This window comes from Salvelinus sp. IW2-2015, linkage group LG15, assembly GCF_002910315.2.
Source record: "Salvelinus sp. IW2-2015 linkage group LG15, ASM291031v2, whole genome shotgun sequence".
NCBI classification, from domain to species: domain Eukaryota; kingdom Metazoa; phylum Chordata; class Actinopteri; order Salmoniformes; family Salmonidae; genus Salvelinus; species Salvelinus sp. IW2-2015.
In genome coordinates this window covers 32,310,541-32,336,119 of record NC_036855.1, presented here as the reverse complement: position 1 = coordinate 32,336,119, position 25,579 = coordinate 32,310,541, and the positions used below count along the sequence as shown (strand labels likewise).

Below are 25,579 nucleotides of genomic sequence, written 5' to 3'. Positions count from 1 at the left end.
AAGAACGATCTGGTTTTAATGGCCATGTACTCTGATAATCTCCACCCAACACAGCCAGAAGAAGACTGGCCACTCCTCAGAGCCTGGTTCCTCTCTAGGTTCCTGCTTTTCTAGGGAGTTTTTCCTAGCCAACGTGCTTCTACATCTGCATTGCTTGCTGTTTGGGGTTTTAGGCTGGGTTTCTGTATAAGCAGTTTGTGACATCAGCTGATGTAAAAAGGGCTTTATAAATACATTTGATTTTATATGACTCCCACGAGGAGCCTAAYTCAATGCATCACAGGAATAAACCAATTCCTATATGGTTGTGCAGTGGTTCGTCCTGTAAAAATTGCAGCGTAGTGCAGCAAAGCTTGCGTGGTGCCGCAGAATTTTATGGAACGTTATTTAAGTGCCAACCACTGGTACCATTAATGTCATTGCTAGTTTGACCACCAGAGGGCATCTTTGAGAYGCATTTGATAGCCTTCAATAGTGGCTGTACTAGAGAATTTAAAACCTTTTTTTGTAAGAACATATTAGATGGGACTGATTTTAAGAAATGTTGCTTCATTCATTTGAGTAATATTATGGTGTTTCTATTCTAAGAAAAAAAGAAAAAAAACTTGGGGTTTCCGTTAGGATGGAACGGAAAATATGGTGCTGTACAACGTGACGGTCGGGAGTAGGCCACAGTGCTGGGCTACTTAGCTAAAGAATCCCCGCGTCGTGAGGACACGCGGGAGACCCGGGGTTCAATTCCCCGACAAGGAGGAAGTAGGCTGTCCTTCTAAATAAGAATTTGTTCTTAACTGATTCCATATGTGTTATTTCATAGTTGTGATGTATTCACTATTATTCTATAATGTAGAAAAAAGTCAAAATAAAGAAAAACCCTGGAATGAGTAGGTGTGTCCAAACTTTTGACTGGTACTTGCTTAATTCATTTGATTAATATTATGGTGTTTATAGCCAAGGAAAACTAAAAACCCTCTTGGTTTCCGTTAGGATGGAACGGAAAATATGGCGCTGTACAACGTGACGGTCGGGAGTAGGCTATACAGTACTGGGCTATTTAGCTAAAGAATCCGTGTGTCGTGCGCGGGCACATGGGAGACCAGGGTTCAATACCACAATGGGGAGGAAGGAGTAGGCTGTCCTTGTAAATAACAATTTGTTCTTAACCCGACTTGCCTAGTTAAATAAAAGGTTACACTAAGAGCATAACATTTCTACACCATAATTTTTGTTTAACCAAATCCTATTGCTATTAACTTCAGTATGCTCTTTAAATAAATAACATCTACACCACTTTTAACAGCACATTACTCAACACTAGTGAGACTCATGTCGCCTATGGCAGACCTACACTATATCGAAAAATATGACGTCACTCTCCGCCAATAATTACATATAGAGGATTCTAAATTAAAACCAAAAGCCGCCTCATGGGTCTCCCGGTGGCGGCTGGCACGGGTATCTGTAGCAATGCATTGCGATGCGGTGGCTGCGCCACTGGGGAGGCCACATCCACAAAGTATCAAAATACAGAGAGGTGTTGGTGAAGGTATATTGTCCTGCTAATAGCCCATAATGGGCTATTATAATTATAATATTATAATAGCCCATTATGTCCAGGTCAGGATAAKCAAAACATTTCTTTATTAAAGACTAAGAGAAAGAAAGTTGGTACTTAATGGAATGATGAGATAGATGTTCTTCCTCTCTGTTTTTGTTTTATTATTTCACTGCCATACTGTGTTAAACTGTGTTCGATCTTGTCTAGCCATCTTGTCTCAAGAGGACCACAATGGAAATAAGTCCCAGACTTTGTGTGTTATCCTCGATGATTTTATTCAGGTGCATGTATGGCTTTTTCAAGTTTTATGTGTGCTTGTTTTTTTTAAATGGTCGAATTAATAAACTAAACTATTTATTTTGATCCAAAGCCATGAATGAGTGAGTCACTCAGCTTTATGTAGGTGCCGGCCATCAACTTGATAATATATAACGATATTTTGGAGGTTATTTCGAAAGTGAGCGATTGTAATCTGAATAAAGGCCAAAATAATATTTGTAAAGGCCAAAATAATATTTGTAAAGGCCAAAACATTTATTTCTATATTTAGAGGGAGAGAAACGCTGGGCCAATTGTGCGCCGCCCTATGGGACACCCAATCACGGTCGTATGTGATACATAATAATAATGCTACTTAACTTAGAACGTCACTTAGAAATACATTTGACAATAGAATTCTCCCCCTACCCTCCATCTAGGCAAGTCTATTGTCCAGCTGCCTGCTAAAACAGTGGAACGTTTCCCTAGTCAGCGCCATTATTAATGCAATGCCCCTTAAAGTGTTGCTCCCAGTGTGGCGGGGTGGGGGTCCACCCACCGTCRCTCCTCTGTTCCCCATGGGCAGAGTCTGTCTTCTGTGCGCGGCTCTGCGGCCCATCCCGTGCCCCCTGCCCTCGTGCCTTGAACCTCGCACATTTTCAGTGGATACAGCAGGAGAACTGCAAGGCAATCCCATTGTGCGCCACTCGGGAGCCATGACCYATAWATATTGTCCTGCCAATAACAGGGTTAATAATATATCTGTGAGAATATCCAAGGGGCTTTTATATCATTCTAAATTAACAATCAAATTATTTTTAAAAAATTATGATATTTTGGAGATTATTTCGTTTTCAAATAATGTAAAATGAGCGAGAAAAAGGCCATTCTTGAACATGGGGTGAGACATTGCTACTAATTTGTAAATAAAGCCAGTTTGTTATTTAGAATCATTTATTTCTGTTTTTAGAGGGAGAGAAACCAAAAACCTACAGTCGTCTCATCGGTCTCCCAGTCGAGGCCGGCACGGGTATTGAACCAGCATCTGTAGCAAGACAGCTTGCACTGCCTTAGACCGTAGTGTAACAACAGTTTTAGTAAGTAATACTGAAGTCGTGCACAATTATCAGTTTCTATTTAGGTTTATGTCGCCCATTCATTGTCAGAGACACAGAAGGACCCAAAAGCATAATCAGTGCTCTAACTCCCCCTTGCGCTGGTCTGGAACAATGAAGTGGTGACGCAGGGTACCGTACTAAACCACAAATTACCTCGAAGTACCGCAGCATAATCACAAAACTTTTAGTGGAGCAACCACTGTAMGTGCCAACCGGTAGAGCTGGATCTGGAAAAAGGCTTTTGTGTAGTAACAGTATACTCACTCTAAATGTTAAAATCACATATTAGATGATGTATATATCTGCTTGTATGGGCGCTATTGTTAGAGCTGTACTGCTCTCTGCCACTAATCATATTAATATTAATACCTCACATCTCATTTCAACTTCCATGAAATGTGATCACTGTACTGGTTTGGGTTCCCCCCTACTAATTCAAAATGACTAACTTGCAACATGAAAGCTAAATCCATTGACCAAATATCTTGATGGATAACATGACAGTAATAGAGGCATTCAATGTGTGATCAAAACGCACTTATAATATCAAGCCATTTCTATGAGGGGGCATTTCGTTCTGACTCCAGAAAATGGCTGCTGATTAGCTTACAATATATTCAATCTATTCTAGAGTGTTGGTCCACAATCTAATTCAGAGAATTCCAAAGCATTACTTGGGTGTATTTTTGTACAACACATTGGCTTTACCTAGTCAGCACTAGCTTTGTAGTCAGCACACATTAAGTTGTGTAGAGTTTCAAATTCCAGTATGTTTCCCCAAATTCCCAGGTTTTCCAGAAATCCTGCTTGGAGGATTCTGCATTTGCTGCTTATTCTCTTCTGATTCCGGGKATTTTCCAACCAGAATTCTGGGAAAACCTGGGAATTTTGAGAAAGTTAACAGAATTTTGCAACCCTAGTTGTGTGGATTAGTGAAGGTCTCTCACCTTCTCGTAGTGTGTCTCCATACAGAGGAAGATAGTGTAAGCTGTGAGGCAGGCCAGACAGCCCTCCAGATACGACGAGCCTCCCAGCTTCTCTGCCTCAGCATACAGGTTGTTCAGCGTCCTCACCGTCTCCTCAAACTGCTGCTTGTCAATCTGAAACACACGACCGATCAAGTTGTGTCTCAAATAGCACCCTATTTCCAATATAGTGCGCTACTTTTAACCAGGGCTCATAAGGCTCTGGTCAAAAGTTGTGTACTTTATAGAGGGAATAGGGGTGCCATTTGGAAAGCAACCCAAGTAAAATCAAAAACTGTTTCTGAGGATGATACACATGGTGAGATCTAAAGGAAGGCAATCAAGATAGAAAAATACATCACATAGTTACTATTTTAGATGATCAAATGGAGTGTTAGACATCTAACAAATGGAAAGTTAATTATACATTCTTTTCATCCTCGGTATAAATGATGAGTGGTTTGATTCGAATCGTGTTTTTAATCAGAGAATGCTGCATCTCTCTCCACTTTTGGCAAAATAATTAGGATGCCTTGGCCGTGTGCTCACCACATGTTTTCACTTTATACCGCAGCAGGAGACACCAAAACCTCTAGTGAGGAATCTGACTGTCTCTCCTTATCTACTGGCAGAGACTAGCTAGTAAAAAAAAAAAACTTTCCCAGTGTTTCCATCAATCTGGTGATGATAGGTCTAGTGTTGCTGATATGAGAGATGCAATGTGGCTCCGACAGAGTTGAAGCCATTACACTCCCTAATTCCGGACAGAGTGGAACTAAGGGCTGGCTAACACTAACATTCACTCATCACGTCAGGTCAGGCCTGCTCCACTGAGGGGAGGCCAAGGGCTGTTGGACCACTGGAAGTAGTGAAGGGTGTTTTGACTGAGTGTTGGCGCGAGTCTCCACTCTGGTCTCCTGAGCAGGCCTAATGGAGAGTGAGTTGCATCCCAAATGGCACCTTATATAGAGTACTACTTTTGACCAGGGCCCATAGAGCTATAGTCAAAAGTAGTGCACTTTATAGYGAATAGGGTACCATTTGGGACACAGCCTGAGAGAGCGGACTGCAGACCAGACCAGATGAGAGGAGCAGCCAGGCCTTCTGTGCCTCTGAACAGCCTCCAAGTTATGCTCCCATGTGCCCAAGGAATGTAACAACAAGCTCCAACAGATCAGTGGTCTTAGGCATATTTGGTGCCCGCCGTGAGGAGTCTTTGTTATCCCTCTAATTTCCCCATCTGAAGGCTGGGATTCAAACCACATTTCTCCTTCGTCTGAGCATTTTTCCATTACGTTAGATGCTGTGATTTTAAAAGTGTGGATGTGCACTTTAGGAAGCATGTGCTACGGTAGTAGTATTAGACGATAGATTAATCGTGCCATGTCACCCACCATCTCAGATTGTTCTGAAATGGTTTCTGTAGTTAAAATAATATTGCAGGAATGTTTCTGAATAAGCTAATTGGCCATTTCAATTTATAGTATTCATATAATATTCAATAAATAGTATAGTCTCAACATTCGATTTGGAACAAACCTCTTAACAATGATTAAGATTCGAGGAATCCAAAAAAATCATAAAAAGCCATGGGCAACCAAAAACCCACACCTAGAACACCCCAATAGCCAGTATACAGTATAATTTRTCTACGCTTATGCTTGACAAGTAGTATGAAGCTGTGGCTTGGAGTATTGTTTATTGAGACTATATAATATATTGTCAGTAAATTTGTTGATGTCGACCCGTTTAAAGAAATTAGCAATTGAAGTAGCCATTGAAATTTGCCATTGCATTTTTCCTCAAAGATTAGTGTGAAAGTACCAGGCTTTGCCCACAAGATATCACTGTTCCTGCTACTGCCACACCCTTTTATCCATTTTGTTGGTCTCTTGTGTTTATCAAATGGATCACAACATTTTCTTTGCAAATGTGGGTTGAAAATCAATAGCTTTTGCTCATGATGAAAATATATTATGTGGTCATCCTCACAAGTCAAGTCAGTCTTCCATGAAAACAATTTAGTTTGTCCTTCTCTTAGCAACCTAATGCTTTAATCAAGGTCTCCTTGAATAGTTAATAAAGTGGCAGCTCTCTGGGAGGGCTTTCCATATGGTGCAATTCTCATATAAAGCCAAACATCTCCTGGAGAAATGGGCAGTTACTAAATGTTGTGACTACTCTAATACAAAAATACAATTAGAAATTCGTCTTATGTTTTTTTTTATATATATGTTGTGTGATAAGTGACATTTAACATTAAACCCAACCCAATTCCATTACAACACTATACAGTGTGTGTTTGGGACTTTTCCCATTGAAGACCCATCGAACTGGGTCTAATGAAGACCCATTAGAACTGCTGTAGTCTAATGGTTTGCTTGCTCACCAGGAATGGTCTAACTGAGGGAAGCGCAACTTTGATAGAGGGGGCCACAAAAAAATGGAACTAATTAGCTAATTTCCTACAATTCAAAATTTTGGCCATAGGGTAGAGAATTTTTTGTTGTTGCAGTTTAATATGATATGAGTGAGATTGATTTTGTTAGTCAATGGGACACCCGCCCAATCGGTTCATTGGACCATGATTACTAGAAGTTTAGATAACTGGCCGCTAGACTAATTTACCAATCTAAAAAAAAAAAATGTTGACATGGGTTGATTGAGTGACTGTCAGTGACTGACATAACAAGAGAAAAACTGTTGGATGCACAACCAAATTTCTAAATTGCACCTAACGCTCAACAATTGGTCCACGGTCCGCCAGTTGCCCATCCCATGTCTTAATAATCCCAAACTTTTTCAAAGGGGAATAAACCACACATACAGGGGCCATTTCCTGGACACAGATTTAGCCTAAGAGAAGAATAAACTGAATTAGTTTCATTGTGGACTGGCTTGAATAGTGAGGATAACCACACAATTTATTTCCATCATGAACATAAACTATTGGTTTTCTACCCAAAGTTGCAGAGAAAATTGTGATTTAATTTAATAAAAGAGAGCAGAAAAATATACTGAACAAAAGTATAAACACAACATGCAACAATTTCTAAAGACTTTCCTGAGATACAGTTCATATAAGGAAATCAGTCAATTGAAATAAATCCATTAGGCCCTAATGTTATGGACTTCACACGACTGGGGATACAGATATGCATCTGCTGGTCACAGATACCTATTGGTGGGAACTGGAACATGCTATCGTACACGTTGATCCAGAGCATCCCAAACAWGCTCAATGGGTGACATGTCTGGTGAGTATGRAGGCCATGGAAGAACTGGGACATTTTCTGCTTCCAGGAATTGTGTACGACATGGGGCCGGCGGCGGATGAATTGCACAATAACGGGCTTCAGGATCACATCACCYTATCTCTGTGCATTCAAATTGCCATCGATAAAATGCAATTGTGTTTGTTGTCCGTAGCTTATGCCTGCCCATAACATAACCCCGCCATGGGGCACTCTGTTGACATCAGCAAACCGCTCTTCCACACAACACAAAACACTCTGTCTGCCATCTGCACAGTACAGTTGAAACCGAGATTAATCCGTAAAGAGCTAACTTCCTCAYCGTGCCAGCGGCCATTGAAGGTGAGCATTTGCCAACTGAAGTCGGTTATGGCGCCGAACTGCAGTCAGGTAAAGACCCTGGTGAGGATGAGGAGCACGCAGATGAGCTTCGCTGAGATGGCTTCTGACAGTTGTGCAGAAGTTCTTCGGTTGTGCAAACCCACAGTTTCATTAGCTGTCCTGGTGTTTGGTCTCAGAAGATCCCGCAGTTGAAGAAGCTGGATGTGGAGGTCCTGGGCTGGCGTGGTTACAGTTGGTCTGCGGTTGTGAGGCCAGTTGGATGTACTGCCAAATTCTCTAAAACAACACTGTGGRGGCTTATGGTAGAGAAATTAACATTAAATTCTCTGGCAACAGCTCTGGTGAACATTCCTGCAGTCAGCATGCCAATTGCACACTCCCTCAAAACTTGAGACATCTGGGGCATGCTGATGTTTTTTTTTGTKCCCAGCACAAGGTGCATGCTGTTTAATCAGCTTCTTGATATGCCACACCTGTCAGGTGGATGGATTATCTTGGCAAAGGAGAAATGCTCACTAACATCGAGGTAAACAAACTTGTGCACAAAATTAGATAAATAAGCTTTTTGTGCATATGGAAAATTTCTCGGATCTTTTATTTCAGCTCATGAAACATGGGACCAATGCTTAACATAATGCGTTTATATTTTTGATCAGTGCAGATAAAACGGTGTGGCAATAGCAGGAACAGCGGCATCTAGAGGTGGCAAAACCAGGTACTTTCACACTTATTTATGGGGGGAAATGAAAGCTACTTCAAATTCACTGAGAATACATGACACATTATGAATGAACAATCCAAGCCGCAGCTTCAAACATAATGTAATGATATTGTATACATATATATATATATATTTAAATGTAACCTTTGTTTAACTAGGCAAGTCAGTTAAGAAGAAATTCTTATTTACAYTGACGGCCTACACCAGCCAAAGCCCTATGGGACTCCCAATCACAGCCGGTTGTGATACAGCCTGGATTCAAACCAGGGTGTCTGTAGTGACGCCTATAGCACTGAGATGCAGTGGCTTAGACCACTGCGCCACTCGGGAGCTCATCATTTAATATTATGTGAATCCTATAAGTTAAAATGACCAATTTGGGTGTAATCAATTCGCTTAATTTAATCAGAGATCAAATTATATTTCAACAAAATAACTACAGAAACGATTTCAGAAGATTCTGAGATGGTGGGTGTCAAAATCCTCTTTCTTGTGCTTTTTGTGGTGGAATGACCCAGATACCATCTTAAACAACTTATTTGGCCTACTTTGCGTCGAGCGATCTACTGTAGATCTGTGAATGTGAAGAAGGGAAAAAAAAGGGAAAGGTCAACATGTGCAAATTGGATGTGGAGAAAATTTGACAGCATTATCAATTTATTTCACTGTCCCTGGCAGGTCTGGCTAGCTATCTGCCAAATACAATATACAATTTTCCAGACATTTTCTTCTACCCAAACTTAAGATAGAAAAGAACATGTAATAATGTATAATAACAACAACTAAATAACCTTAAATAGAGGTGAAAATCATCAACACAATGTGCTGCCCCATGATCTATTCCAGCTAAAGAGCAACATGAATCCAAAGTTGAATAAAATTAAGTATTTTATTAAATTGATGAATGAGGTATTTTGTCACTCTGGAGATTTGAAAAAGAAAGAAAATAAAATCTTGACACYGTGAAATAAATATGACTGTATAAAAAAAGAACAAGCTCACTTAAAACGTTTGGCAGTACATTGCCTATGATATACTATGCTAGCAAGGGGATGGGAGAAATGTTGGAAAGGTTTTTTATGATGAGGCACTGTAGCTGTGGATGGACTCCCTYAGGAGTAGCACGCTGTATTTCTTCAGCAGTGGTATGTGTAGTGCATCCTACAGGAAAACAAGTGTGCCAAAGAGAGACCACCCAATCAAGAGGGAAGTGCCATTAAACCCAAAAGCTGCGTTGTAAAGCTACTCTTTTCATGTGACACATGAATGTCAACCCCCCCCCCCCACCACCACATTTAGCTAGCAGCACATTTTTTATGTGGGCATGGAACAGGAGGATTCACTTTTCCTCATGGACCTGCTTCATTCCATTCCCTGGATCATTACCAAATACTGTTTTTTAAACCAGTCTCTGCTCTCAAGCATAACAGGATAAAGGGTAAATTCTAGATCAGTGAAAAGTGTATTGGAGTCGTCAGCTGCACTTGATGTTTTCTGCTCCTAGCCTTCTGCTAACCCCACACGGCTTTAACTAACAGGACATGAGAGATTCAGAAAGCATTCAGACCCCTTGACTTTTTCCACATTTTGTGACGTTACAGCATTATTCTAAAATGGGTTACATCATTTTCCCCCCTCATCAATCTACACACAACACCCCATTACGACAAAGCGAAAACAGGTTTTTAAACATTTTAACAAATGTATTAAAAATAAGAAAGCCTTCAGACCCTTTGCAATGAGATTCGAAATTGAGCTCAGGTGCATCCTGTTTCCATTGATCATCCTTGAGATGTTTCTACAACTTGATTGGAGTCCACTTGTGATAAATTCAATTAATTGGACATAATTTGGAAAGGCACACACCTGTCTATATAAAGGTCCCACAGTTGACAGTGCATGTCAGAGCAAAAACCAAGTCATGAGGTCGAAGGAATTTTGTCGAGGCCCCAACAAAATTCTGCAGCATTGAAGATCTAAGAATACAGTGGCCTCCATCATTCTAAAATGGAAGAAGTTTGGAACCACCGAGACTCTCCTAGAGCTGCCCGCCCGGCCAAACTGAGCAATCGGGAGAGAAGYGTCGTTGTCAGGGAGGTGACCAAGAACCCAATGGTCACTCTGATAGAGCTCCAGAGTTCCTCTGTGGAGATGGGAGAACCTTTCAGAAGGACAACCATCTCTGCAGCACTCCACAAATAGGCCTTTATGGTAGAGTGACCAGACGGAAGCCACTCCTCAGTAAGGCACATGATAGCCCGATTGGAGCTTGCCAAAAAGCACCTAAAGGAATCTCAGACCTTGAGAAACAAGATTCTCTGGTCAGATGAAACCAAGATTGAACTCCTTGGCGTGAATGCCAAGTGTCACTTCTGGAGGAAACCTGGCACCATGCCTACAGTGAAGCATGGTGGTGGCAGCATCATGCTGTGGGATGTTTTTCAGCGGCAGGGATTGGGAAACTAGTCAGAATTGAGGGAACGATGAACAGAGCAAAGTACAGCGAGATCCTTGATGAAAACCTGCTCCAGAGCGCTCAGGACCTCAGACTGGGGGGGAAGGTTCACCTTCCAACAGGACAACGACCCTAAGCACACAGCCAAGACAACGCAGGAGTCGCTTTGGGACAAGTCCTTGAGTGGCCGAGCCAAAGACCTGACATGAACCGGATCGAACATCTCTGGAGAGACCTGAAATATCTTTACAGTGACGCTCCCCATCCAACCTGACAGAGCTTGAGAGGATCTGCAGAGATGAATGGGAGAAACTCCCCAAATACAGGTGTGCTAAGCTTGTAGCGTCATACCAGAGAAGACTCGAGGCTGTAATTGCTGCTGACAATACTTATGTAAATGTGATAGCAGTTTTTTTATTTTTAATACATTTGCTTTGTCATTATAGGGTATTGTGTGTAGATTGATGAGAAGGAAAAAAACYATTTAATACATTTTAGAATAAGGCTGTAATGTAACAAAATGTGGAAAAAGTCAAGAGGTCRGAATACCTTACAAATGCACTGTATATCTGCAGGAGCTGGACACGGGAAAGAAACATGTTATATGTCCAGGGCTCTACGCTGACCTTTTTTACAAGGTGCACGTGTGCGTCTAAGTTGAAAAATGTAGGCGCACACAAAGACATTTAGGAGCACAATGAGGTATTGAAGATAGAATCCTTACTTTTTCTAGGCGCACTGGTGCTSCTAAATAGCAAGATCAGCACAGCAAATTAGATCAGCACAGCAAATTATTTAGGTGCATATGCGAGTAAAATTGTCACACTGTAGAGCCCTGATGTCTGTCTGATCCATCAAATAGATCTTGCAAGAAGGCTTTGCAGATCAGGGGGTGTGCTGATCTAGGATCAGGTCCTGCCTATCCATGCAATCGTATTCATTGTTATCTAAAAAAGGACAAACTGATCCTAAATCTGCACTCCTACTCTGAGACACTATGCATATATGCTCAGATCACAGTGTTATCAGAGTGCTTTAGCGTACCCTGGTCTCCAGTTCAGAAGGGAACTTGGTCTGGAACTGGCAGACAGTGCCGTTGGTGTAGTCTCTCTGGATGAACACTTTGGCAGCGATAGCCGCCTGCTGCCTCATATCCTGCAAGCTGTGAGTCTGGAAGGAAGYAGAGGGAAAATGGGCTTTAGGCTAGTTGAAGAGCTCAGTGAGGATTTAACAAAAAATGTATTCATGTTTAGGTCTAGGACACAGCCAGACAATTTGAATTTCTACGACAAAAAAAATATTTTGCCTATTAGCCAAATCTATTCAACATCTGTTGGCATGAAGTAGCTGGAACAAACTACCATATCAACAAGCATAATTAATTTGTTTAACTGACAGCCCTATTCTGTCACTTTTACCCCTACCTACATGTACATACCTCAATTACCTTGTACCCCTGCATATTGACTTGGTACCAGTACTCCTTGTATATAGCCTCATTACTGTTATTTTATTGTGTTACTATTTACTTTTCCCCTCCCCCTTACTTTTTAACTCATGTGACAAACACAATTTGATTGATTTGTAAATCAAATAAAATGGCTGCCATTTTTTGCAGACTGAAAAACAGATTGCAGTTTCTTGTTGCAAAGATTACAATGCAGTAGGGAGTGGACTCTATGGCTGCCCTGCAGCTTGTTTTATATTAAACAGGAACACTGATAGATAATGAATGCTGACAAAAGAGGACTGTTGAAAACAAAATGTGTAACCTATTAATCACAAATTAGACTAGGCAATGCTTAAAAACCAGTATAAGGAAACAAATGACATGGAACACCACCCTATTATCTGATCCAACAAGAAGGCAATGAGTTAGGACGGCTAACGTTAATCATTCATAACTTTAACATGTTTTATAATGGAAACCACAACCAGACTGGGAGACCATCAACCTAAGTGACCCCCAGCYGAGTGGGAGGGATGGCCTGTTTTCAGATTGCTTTCCAAATGCATTCCAACTGGCACCCTATTCCCTTTATAGTGCCTGCTTTTGACCAGAGCCCAATGGACCATGATAAAAAGTAGTGCACTACATAGGGAATGGGGTGCCATTTGGGACAAAGACTCTGAATAATGARTAGCCTACAGTGTGCTGTGCTAAAATGATATACTTTGTGAGGTCCTTCATAAACCACACTGTAGCTACAGTAGTGTCTCAGACTACTGTAGCATAAAGGCATTTCTATGTATAAAAGAAAAAAAAGAGAAAAAAAAGGCTTGAGCAGTAACATGTGAAGTTCATAGGAACACATCAGATTGTGTCAAATGAAAGCTAAACGTCTATATTTTTTTAGATATAGATATAGAGGCATATAAATATTTCTCAAGCATTTTCCATCCTAAATATTAGAAATGGCAACTGCTTTGATTTCTGTTCAAACAGATGAAAAATGGGGCTTAAAAAAAATGGCTAGCAGAAAAAGGGCTTAAGGAGGTATTAGCAATACATCAAAACACAATAGTGTGTTGAAGTAAAGACCATGCCAACATTTTTATTTTGCAGAAAAAAATTGCCTTCTGTAAGTTGAAGAAATATTGCCTAGTCTTGTCATTATGTTACCAAAAACCCACATATCTTGAAGATATTTTCTAATCTCTCCCTCATGACAAGGGAGGATAATGAAAGTTCACAGAAGTACTATGTAAGCCTACCAATTAGTAATAGGGTTTTTACTGATAATAAATCATAAACCAGATTGTTAAGTGGTTGAAACACGTCATTCTCTTACCAAATKGCTAACAGAATGACCCCCCCAAAAATATGTAACAGAATGACTGCAACTGAATCGGCAACAACGGGAATTCATAGTAGTAACAATCCACCGTTGGGTCACCTGCTACTGTCCTCCCTTCCACTTGTATACMGTCATGTTCAGCTCATWACTGTTTGCTTTCTCTTTCAATCAAGATGTGGTTAAAGCAAGAGTATAAAAACAGTCTGAACAACCCCTCCCTCTCTCTCTCCCAGTCTCTCAAGTTAATGTCACCTCTCCCGGCACCTACCCATAAGCCCCCGCTCTTTCCATTTACTGTAACAGCCCTCTCACCCACTGAGCACCGACTGAAGCCGGATGTCCACGGACATTGAAAAGTTGTTGAAATTTGGCCAATCCAAATCTGAACCAACCATAAACGTCTGTTTCACACCTTTGGACACAGTTCAGTTCAGTAAAGAAAAGTTGAGTAGAGGTCAGTACAATACAATAGTACTAGTGTTGACACAATATCAGAATTTTGACTTCGATACCGATACCATATTTAGTATCACGATACTCAATACCAAAATGTTGTATCGTGAAAAAATAAATTCARAGAATGGCACTTGATCCAGACGGATCTTTTGAGTTCAATATAATTACGTTAGACATTTTTATTTATGAATGTATGCATTAATGAATCAATTGTACAAATCATACAATCAATTTGACTTAGATTTTTTATCAACCTAACTACATATCATAATGGTCATAATTTATTTGAAAGGTAAATCTCTAGTCTATTGATAAACTGGGTAAATCAAAACGTAGCCTAGGTCTATTCACAATACAGGTGAAGACATATTTAATAGGAGTGTGTGCATGCAAAAACACCATTCATTTCCCCATAGGCTTTGACAAACGAACCATAGCACAGTTATTGCCTACAAAAAGACGTCATTACTATTTCTCTCTGTTTGACGATTGAGCAAAGAGGATCTTGACTGGGAGAGACATGAGGTGGGAAGAAGTGAATGAATAAAGTTTATGGGTGACGATCAGCTTTGAAATCAGCAATATTTTGTGTTAACAAAGTACTAGGGTATTGAATTGATGTTAGCTTCAGCTGTAAGCTAGCAAGGACAGTTAGCCTACAAAGCTGGAAGCTACCGGTATCTTCTTGCATTGTAAAGTGGTTTAGCCGGTTTAGCCTGTAATGAACATTGTTTTGTGAACAGTTGCAACATTTCTATATGCTGTTTTGCATTATTCAAGTGTGATGTAGCCCAGACTCCCAGTGAGTGAAGTGGTTCCTCAGGACAGGCTAGAGCTAGCAATAGGTAAGCGGAGCAAGCACGGTGGTCTCACGCTACAAGGGGACATCGGCTGCGCTGATAGACAGACTTGATCCTATTTCAATCAGTAGATGACGTGAGACACATTTGACAGAAGTACCAAACWGTTTTTTAGGTTCTAATATAAAAAAAGTACAGTATTTTCGGCATACCGTGCAACACTATCCTGTACAGAGTAGAATAAAGTATAATTTATTGTATTGTACTACATTTTACGGGACTGAACTATACTCTGCTGTGCTGTACTGTACTGTGATGTCCAAACTTGTGAAATATTGACGTCTATTATTGGTACAGATTTGGTCCAGTCCCATCAAATTTGGTCTTGTTTGGAGCAGCGCTCATTAGAATAATAGCCATTGTGTGGAATAACAACCAAATATGCAAAGGAGGATATTACATTATTCTACCTATTCAGGATACACCACCATGAAGAGAATGACATTCATAATTATGCATTTCTCTATAGTACAGATCAGGGACCCATGATGTTACCATCATTCTGTTACCAGGTGTTGATCCACTTCATTTACTGTAATTCCATTAAACAAAATAGATGTTTCAAACTCGAGGTGTCATGTCATAGCTGACACCCCATTCTTTCTGCAGACATCTTTCAATCTTAATTCTGAGTATTAATTAAGTAATTCATTTGAAGTATTAATAAATTAACTGTTATTGGAATATGTGATCACAAAAAACTGAGGGTGATATTTACAGTCATTCAGTTATCAAACTTGATATCTGCATTGTTCTTAGAATGTGTTTTTGTGAAATTGTCAGTGGAACTTGTTAAAAGTAGTCCTTGTGCATATAGTTGTATGGTTTAACTTTGTAATCAATGGTTTTGTTTGGCATACTTTTAAAGTAAAAAACCTGAGTCTGAGCGACATTTTGTTAACGTGGAATTGCCCTACACTCACTACAACTTTGTTTTGTTACTGATGAAATGTCCTCAAAATGACATAAACTTCATATGATGTGTGAGCGCCCTGCAGTTAAATGCTGCTAGGACAAAGTTACATAATAAATGTTAAGGAGCATGAATGTAAATATTTTATGCTTTGCATCTACAATCTCTCAGTCAATCAGAGATGATTACTGCTGGCAGGCAGCACTGCCGCAAAAAAAAAATGTTGGCTCACTCTCTCCCAATTCGCCAGTGGATACAGTTACTATTAGAAGTTCTAACAGAATTAACGACAACGATAATGAATGGAGTTAGTCAAGGAACAATTGAGGCCTGGACAAATATACTAACTCTGTAAAGAATAACCTCAGCTAAAGCCCAACACATACGAACAATAGTACGCAAGTATAAACGCCATGGGACCACGCAGTCGCCATACCGCTCAGGAAGGAGATGCGTTCTGTCTCCTAGAGATGAACGTACTTTGGTGCGAAAAGTGCAAATCAATCCCAGAAAAACAACAAAGGACCTTGTGAAGATGCTGGAGGAAACAGGTACAAAAGTATCTATAGCCACAGTAAAACGAGTCCTATATCGACATAACCTGAAAGGCCACTCAGCAAGGAAGAAGCCACTGCTCCAAAACTCCATAAAAAAGCCAGACTACGGTTTGCAACAGCACGTGGGGACAAAGATCGTACTTTTTGGAGAAATGTCCTCTGGTCTGATGAAACAAAAATAAAACTGTTTGGCCATAATAACCATTGTTATGTTTGGAGGAAAAAGGGGGAGGCTTGCAAGCCGAAGAACACCATCCCAACCGTTAAACCACGAGGTGGCAGCATCATGTTGTGGGGGTGCTCTGCTGTAGGAGGGACTGGTGCACTTCACAAAATAGATGGCATTGTGAGGGCGGAAAATTATGTGGATATATTGAAGCAACATCTCAAGAAATCAGTCAGGGAGTTAAAGCTTGGACGCAAATGGGTCTTCCAAATGGACAATGACCACAAGAATACTTCCAAAGTTGTGGCAAAATGGCTTAAGGACAACAAAGTCAAGGTATTGGAGTGGCCATCACAAAGCCCTGACCCCAATCCCATAGAAAATCTGTGAGCCGAACTGAAAAAGCATGTGCGAGCAAGCAGACCTACAAACCTGACTCAGTTACACCAGCTCTGTCAGAAGGAATGGGCCAAAATTCACCCAACTTATTGTGGGAAGCTTGTGGAAGGCTACCCCAAATGTTTGATCCAAGTTAAACAATTTAAAGGCAATGCTACCAAATACTAATTGAGTGTATGTAAACTTCTGACCCACTGGGAATGTGATGAAAGAAATAAAACCTGAAATAAATAATTCTCTACTATTATTCTGACATTTCACATTCTTAAAATAAAGTGGTGATCCTAACTGACCTAAGACAGTGAATTTTTACGACGATTAAATGTCAGGAATTGTGAAAAACTGAGTTTAAATGTATTTTGGCTAAGGTGTATGTAAACTTCCGACTGTATATACACATACACACAAAAAATAAATATATATATATATATATATATTCACAGACTGCTGGTCAAAGGTTTTAGAACACCTACTCATTCAAGGGTTTTTCTTTCTTTTTACAATTTTCTACATCTACAAAACTATGAAATAATATATATGTAGTAACCAAAAAAAGTGGTAAACAAATCAAAATATATTTGAGATTTGAGATTATTCCAATAGCCACCCTTTGCCTTGACAGCTTTGTACACTCTTGGCATTCTCTCAACCAGCTTCATGAGGTAGTCACCTGGAATGCATTTCAATTAACAGTTGTGCCTTAGGGCTATCTTCTGTATACCACCCCTATCTTGTCGTCACAACACAACTGATTGGCTCAAATGRATTGGCTCAAAGTAAAGAAATTCCACAAATMAACAAGCCAAAGGGTGGCTACTTTGAAGAATCTCAAAAGTAAAATATATTTTGATTAACACTTTTTTGGTTACTACATGATTCCATGTGTTATTTCATAGTTTTGATGTCTTCACTATTATTCTACAATGTAGAAAATAGTAAAAATAAAGAAAACCCCTGTAATGTGTAGGTGTGTCCAAACGTTTGACTGGTACTGTATGCATGCATGTATGTATGTACAGTGGCAAGAAAAAGTATGTGAACCCTTTGGAATTACCTGGATTTCTGCATAAATTGGTCATAAAATTTTATCTGATCTTGGTCACAACAATAGACAAACACAGTCTGCTTAAACTAATAACACACAAACAATTATATGCTTTCATGTCTTTATTGAACACACCGTGTAAACAGTCACAGTGCAGGGTGGGAAAAGTATGTGAACCCTTGGATTTAATAACTGGTTGACTGAATTTTGGACCATTCCTCTTTACAAAACCGTTTCAGTTCAGCAATATTTTTGGGATGTCTGGTGTATTTTCTTCTGTTGAAGCCATTCTGTTGTTGATTTACTMCTGTGTTTTGGGTCGTTGTCCTGTTGCATCACCAAACTTCTGTTGATCTTCAATTGGAGGACAGATAGCCTAACATTCTCCTGCAAAATGTCTTGATAAACTTGGGAATTAATTTTTCCGACAATGATAGCAAGCTGTCCAGGCCCTGAGGCAGCAAAGCAGCTCCAAACCATGACGCTCCCTCCACCATACTTTACAGTTGGAATGAGGTTTTGATGTTGGTGTGCTATGCCTTTTTCTCCACACATAGTGTTGTGTGTTCCTTACAAACAACTCAACTGTAGTTTAATCTGTCCACAGGATATTTTGCCAGTAGCGCTGTGGAACATCCAGGTGCACTTTTGCAAACTTCAGACGTGCAGCAATGTTTTTTTTTGGACAGCAGTGGCTTCTTCCGTGGTGTCCTCCCATGAACACCATTCTTGTTTAGTGTTTTACGTATCGTAGACTCGTCAACAGAGATGTTAGCATGTTCCAGAGATTTCTGTAAATCTTTAGCTGACACTCTAGGATTCTTAACCTCATTGAGCATTCTGCGCTGTGCTCTTGCAGTACTCTTTGCAGGACGGCCAGTCCTAGGGAGAGTAGCAACAGTGCTGAACTTTCTCCATTTATAGACAATTTGTCTTACCGTGGACTGATGAACATCAAGGCTTTTAGAGATACTTTTGTAAACTTTTCCAGCTTTATGCAAGTCAACAATTCTTAATCTTAGGTCTTCTGACATCTCTTTTGTTCGAGGCATGGTTCACATCAGGCAATGCTTCTAGTGAATAGCAAACTCACATTTTGTGAGTGTTTTTTTATAGGGCAAAGCAGCTCTAACCAACATCTCCAATCTCGTCTCATTGATTCGACTCCAGGTTAGCTGACCCCTGACTCCAATTAGCTTTTGGAAAAGTCATGACCATACTTTTTCCAACCTTTACTGTGAATGTTTAAATMATGTATTCAATATAGACTAGAAAAATACAACAATTTGTGTGTTATTAGTTTAAGCACACTATGTTTGTCTATTGTTGTGACTTAGATGACGATCAGATCAAATTTGATAACAAATTTATGCAGAAATCCAGGTAATTCCAAAGGATTCACATACATTTTCTTTCCACTGTATATATGCATGTATGTATTTCCGTCCATTTGCATATTTTTTTACTTTCTTTGCATTCAGGCCCACGGAGAAGGGGTGGTATGGGTTGGGTTTTCTGTAGTCACTGGGGGGGGGGGAACATTGGATGTTTAGGCGGATGGGGGACTTAGGGGACTCTAAGCGGAGGGGTTGGGCAGATATATATGGGGGGGTAGGGAGTGACAAGACAACCAACCTGTTTTGCTAGGCGGGGTGGGAAGGGGTGAAAAACATGGTTTCTGGGAGGAGTTGGGGGTGTAGGCCCTTTTTGTTTATTTTTCTTTACACACCAAGTTTATTATCACTAAATCCTGTGTGATCAATATGATCATTTCTCTGTATTTATGTTTGACTTTTGTTTTTCTTTTGAGTGGRAGCCCACAGGAGCATGTTATATAAACTGAATATATGAATTGGTATGAATATTGTACCTGTCACACTCCAACAAAAAATGACAAAACACATTTTTAAAACTTGGTCACCATGTTTAAGATTTACTGCTATTAGATGCATAATCCATTACGCCAAGCTGTTTTAACAGTGGTCTCTGGCTGCTTCCCAGACAACACTAAAAGATATCATCAACTCTAATCTGACATGTTTATCTAGCTAGGTTATCATGATTTATCTAAGCAATGATGTTCTAATTGGTGGGAGAGTAGTAGGAGCTACAGCCATTTCAGGGTTCTTTTTTTCTGAAGGAAAAATCTATTCACATAACATGCCAGAGAAGAGTAAAATAATGTATGCACTCACTACTGTAAGTCGCTCTGGATAAGATCGTCTGCTAAATGACTAAAATGTTAATGTAAAAAGTTAGACCTATTGGCTAATAGTCCCATGATGTGCTTCTCTCTGTGTGTGTGTGTGTGTGTGTGTGTGTGTGTGTGTGACACACAAGGTAGGTTAAAACTAACATTTTAAATGGCCAGCACCAATAGCTTAGATTTTTTTTTCTTCAACATTGCATTCAGAAAACAGGAATGAGCACCAGAAGCTGCTAGCCAAAAGCTACCACTACCGCATAATTTTATATAAGTCTCACCCTCATGAAATGCTTAACTAATTAGCTAGCATAGCTAACTGAATAGTGTTATTGTGAAGTACACATAGACAGATAAGGGACATTTAATAACTCCTTCTTAGAGTTTTGATAGCTAAGCTAAAGTAAGTGAACACAATCAAATACACAATTACATTTCTATTCTCATATGCRGACTTGTCTACCCTACAACCATCTACACAAGGTGGGCCAATGAGTCACTGCCATTGCATTGTAATAAGTGAATAGTGCTAGTTAGTTATATTACATTAGAGTTATAATATTAGCCATTAGTGATAATAGTTGAGGGGGGAAACCTATTCAACTTCCAGATAAAAAAGATGTGTTATTGTTGGATCTGATTTAAAAGTGGAACTGACAATGTTTCAGCAACATGAAATCTTAATTAAATTTGTTCATATATACCCCCATGGAAGAATATTCATTATTTGGTGTTTTTGTTACATTATCTGACAAGCGAGTACTTAGATATGGTCATTTTCACATTTTCATAAATTTCATAGAATGTTTCGGAATAACGTATAGTTAGGCATTTGTGAAAATTCTATAGCAATACAGAGTGGGAAAGCGGCAGTYCATTTGGAAAATTAATAGACACTGCAGAAAATAAAACCTAAMAAAAAAACATCTGTCTTGTCCAGGATTGAAGTCTATGCAGACCGGTGCGCCATAGCCAATCAGAGCTACAGTAGGTTTATATGCAAATTTGCCACACGGGCCTGCCATCATTCACTTTGAACTGGACAATGTGTTTACAGGCAGTAGCAATAGTGTGACTTTAAATAACTAGAACTCATTCGTCAAAAGCCACAAAATCCTGCAAATATGTATATACCACGAGAGTCCTCTTAGATTTGGGAACTTCGCAGTCCTATTGATCAAAKAACCGTGAACAAGTAGGCTCTCTACCCCTCAGTTGCCTACGCACATCAAAAATCGAACAAGGGAACATTAGATAAAGCCTTTCAAATTTTTTCAGCTAGTTGGCCGTCAAAATCGCAATGATAAACGATGGGGAATAGTAGCCTGCTCGTCCTTCTGCYGCTTGCCTGCCAATGCATGCTTGTCCCAACCCACGTTTTCACAACTGAATAGGAACTTGCCTGCCTGTCRGCCCATTTGATCGATGACAAATACATTTGATTTACAACTAAGAGATATGCTAACTGTGGATAACAGTTGTTCAAGATCAGGATAGCTAGCTAGCAAAGCAATTKAATTCACATTTCTTGCTAGCTAACCAAACGACACCTGCATCTCTAGCTGTYGCCACCAAAAAACGACGAGGGGAAAGAGTCAGTCACTCACCCACTCCTCCAATGACATGACATCCTCCCAGCTGATAGCTAGCTAACGTGTTTTTAACTTGCTAAATAAATAGCTAGCTACATAAGTAGACACGCTAGCCCAGGGGTGTCAAACTCAATCAGCAAACTGGCCATATATAGCCTACTTCTTGTTCTTTTAAACATGCAACCTAAACTGGCCATTGTTTTATTAYAACAAATATGGCCATTTATAATGTTCAATTATGTACATAGGATGCTGTATATAGCATTTTAACATATTAAAACAAAATAGGTAAATATTTGTTATATTTGTGCCTTCGCTTGCTGCTATGCTTGCAATGTGCATAATATGCTGCGACCCTAATCAAAAAGGATTTAATAACTTCAAATTTAAAAAAAAACCTAGCTCTAGGTTGTTGTAACACTTAAACTTAAAACATGTTCACCCGTGCGGTTGAATGCATCTTTGCTGTATTGTGCACTCAAAATGTAGTGTAGTTAAATAGCCAGCCTAGGCTACTGCTCAAATGTTGCTGTAATAGGTCTACACGTTTCTCCTTTACATGGTGTTTTGTAGCAGGTTMTGTGTCTTGGTTATTCATTGTCAAGCTTTAAAAACCAAAGCTAGACTGCAACATTTTAGTAGCCTAGCCAGGACTCTGGCATGTCTATACACTTTCCCTCTGCTGCACGCTGTAAGCAGGACACAGGAAAGCAGCACAATTGAAGTTGAATTCATCGATGCGAGTGCATCTGGCTGTAATTTCATAAAGTAGATGACTCAACTCTTGACTCATTTATACTCGCTTAAGGGTCCTATTCGGCCGGCCGGCCTTGTGTTTGACACAAGTGCTAGACRTTTAGCCACGTTATGACTGACTTGTGATCATTGCTCTTGCTAGTTTGATTGTATTGACATTCCTAGCCTTAGTGACAGTTTTTGTTCAAAATATTGAGTCAAATTTCAATTGAAACAGTGCATCRCGAATGGGTGAAGGCAGCAAACAATGTAACAGGCCAGCTGTGATTTAAAACCTGATAGCAATCTTTTTGGGACTACCAAGAAATGAATTGGTGAATTATGTGAATCATCCATTGAATTGCATCCATCTATTCTGCTATTCTGCCAACAATGCCTTACTGTACGTCATGGAATTTTGTCAAATATAACCTATTTTTGAAACATCTTATACAATTGGTTTTGAAGCATAAACTGGGAATTTGATATTTTACTGATATTATCGATTGTCTGTTTATTTCATATCTGCAAAGTAGTTAAAACGCTGTCAGTTCCACTTTAAAGAAGCACTAGCAATGTCATTATCTAGCTAACGTTATCTCAGAAGCAAAACGACGTTTCTCAATCTGCTTCACAAATTCGTTAGAAAACTAACACCAAAAACGAGTTGGCTAATACACTTTAATACAATTACAATGCAAAGTTTAATCATATCAAAGACAAACAACCCACCATTCTTTAGCTGTATAATGTTAGCTATTATCATTTCGATAGGCTTGCTAGCTAACGTTAACTACTAACTTAGCCGAGTTAGGTAACAAGCTAGCTAACGTTAACGTTAGTAGTTAACAGTTAGTCAGGGGTAAAGACGATATCCATTTGAATTAGCAAATGTGTAAGTATTACACTATTCAGATGACGAAAGTATATTGTTACAGACTGCTGGGGGGTATTTATGATTAAAACTGATCACAAAATCCCTTACCTCAGCCATGTTGACAGCTCTCTGTTTACCTTCCGCTAGCTCTAAACTGAGTACAGCTACTAATGTGTCCGGATACAAATTGTCCAATTCACGAGGTTCCGTAGCAGCAAATTGCAATGCATTGTGTGGGAATAACGAACAAWAATGTATAATTTGCTATCACACTTATAGAGTTTATGAATCTTAGATTTACAGTGCCCATTATTGGATAAATGAAACAGATGTTGAGTTAATTTTCTACTTTTCCAACTAGCTCTGGTCCATGGCATCGCGAACTACGCCCTGCACCAGAGCTACTCTCCAACCAACGATGTATAACTGTTATAGGCCTAAACCTTGATCATGATGCTATTTCTTGGCCATTGAGAGGCTTTGAAGCCATCYGTCGCCCATATTGGCACTGCCCAGTAGACGTCTGTAAAACAATGAATGTTGAATAACGAATGTAGACAGTAATAAATGCATGTATGTAGATACCAAAATATGTTTTACGGTTATGGGAGTTCCAAGTTGAAGGCATGGTGGCTTCAACATAGTGCCGCAAAAGCGTCATCTAGTGTATGTAGTGTTTAAATAATTGCCTCCAACCTAGGGTGCTTCAGTTTGACAGAACTGTGTGCAACGTTTAATTAAAAGGAAACTGAACTGTACTGTACTAAACGATCAGTGAAAGAACGGTGTGAAAATTAAACAACCATTGTTCAGAATTTCCTCTTTACTTCAGTTTGCTCTTCAATGTATGCACCTTGGTTGGAGAGATGTCCCCGCTACTCCGATGGTTGACTCAATCCCGACATTTCTTAACGCTACAAAAGAACAGAAGCATGGTAAACCAATTGAATTGGATTAACCTGTATAAAAGTGAAAACCGCTGTGCTATTTGTCTGTGTAACCAAATAATGATGTCTCTCAACTCTAATCTAATAGACACAATCTAATTCGAGAGATTAGGGGCATGGGGGTTTTAGTCTAAAATTGACAACTCATTCTAGTCATTAGCAAGTTAATTTTTTATCTGATAGGCATGAGGAATTTTCATGGTGGATTAGTGTACTGCAGACCAAAACAGCTTTTTGTGCCAATACAACCATGTGAATGTGTGAAAAATACCACCTTAACATTACCTACCCCCACCATTACACATTTTATTGCGCCCTTTACCAGGCTCTGAGTTTCTTTCTAGGCGTATCTTTAAAAAAAATCTACGTTCACTATCCATCACTAAAATTAACACAAAAGCCCATGTCCAGGTAAATAGTAATTCTAGAAGTGACTTTTACTGAGCAATCCAGCTGCAGTTAACCCATATAATTCCCAAATCCCTGTCCTGCAATGGTTAGCCTGTGTGTGAAAAGGATGAATAGTGTTTCCATTAGACCCCCACTTCAGCATGAGCGGACTGAGTAGCAGTAAAACCCTGGTAGTGGGCTATTAACCAGCATGTGTTGTAAATGAAGGGCACAAATGGTGCTCATTAGTGGGCTCTCCTCCTCTCTCAGACTCTGGCCATCACAGAGGGTAGAGAGCTAGGGCTTTAAAGGCCTGCTGCCTGCCCCATTGCCAGACAAACAAACCCTGCAGAGGAGCAATAGAGGGATTTTTACATTTATACAGATCCACTCTAATTACCCCTGGACTGAAAGCCACTCTATTCTGTCCCAAATTGCACCCTTTCCCTTTATAGTGCACTACTTTTGACCAGAGCCCMATGGGCTAAATCCCAGCCCTTGTGATGCATGGGAGGGATGGCTGTGAAAACACATTCCTCCCTGGCGAGTCACACAGATCAGCCAAGTGAACACCATATTATCCTGGGCTGTGAAAAGCTCTGAACTTGGCCAAAACTTTTACTTACTGTAGCCTAGTACTAATACCCTTTACCACTGTGTATCATCAGCCACATTAAGGGATATGATTTAGTCAGCCATATTCAAGAGTTCTGGACTATTCTTGGGATCCTAGTGATCCCAAGTGATTATTCTGATATTATATTAATTTCTAATACTTATAGCCACTGGTTTAGCAATAATTAAGGTAGTAATGTGTTAAAATATTATTTAGGGTTGTTGGGCCTGTACCTAGTAAGATGTTTGAAGGAAAGTTAATTATAGGACATTTGTTCCTGATTTGTTTCATTGCATGGGAAAGCAAATGATACAAAAGTAATAACTCCTTGTTTTGTCTGTGTTCTGCCTGAGC

The 25,579-nt window shown here is 39.7% G+C and overlaps 1 protein-coding gene across 2 annotated transcripts in view; it reads right to left on the bottom strand.

Annotated features, from left to right (window-relative positions):
• Positions 1 to 23,477, bottom strand: part of LOC111974586 (golgin subfamily A member 7) — a 50,733-nt gene extending 27,256 nt beyond the window's left edge. For both annotated transcript variants that reach the window (XR_011481026.1, XM_024002425.2), the window contains exons 1-3: positions 23,381 to 23,477; positions 11,716 to 11,841; positions 3,882 to 4,034 (exon numbers count right to left, since the gene is read on the bottom strand). Coding sequence is in view for 1 of the 2 variants with exons in the window: in XM_024002425.2 (XP_023858193.1) it covers positions 3,882 to 4,034; positions 11,716 to 11,841; positions 23,381 to 23,389 (288 nt within the window). In the remaining variant the exon portion in view is untranslated. The remainder of the gene's footprint in view (positions 1 to 3,881; positions 4,035 to 11,715; positions 11,842 to 23,380) is intronic.
• Between the last annotated feature and the right edge of the window lie 2,102 nt (positions 23,478 to 25,579).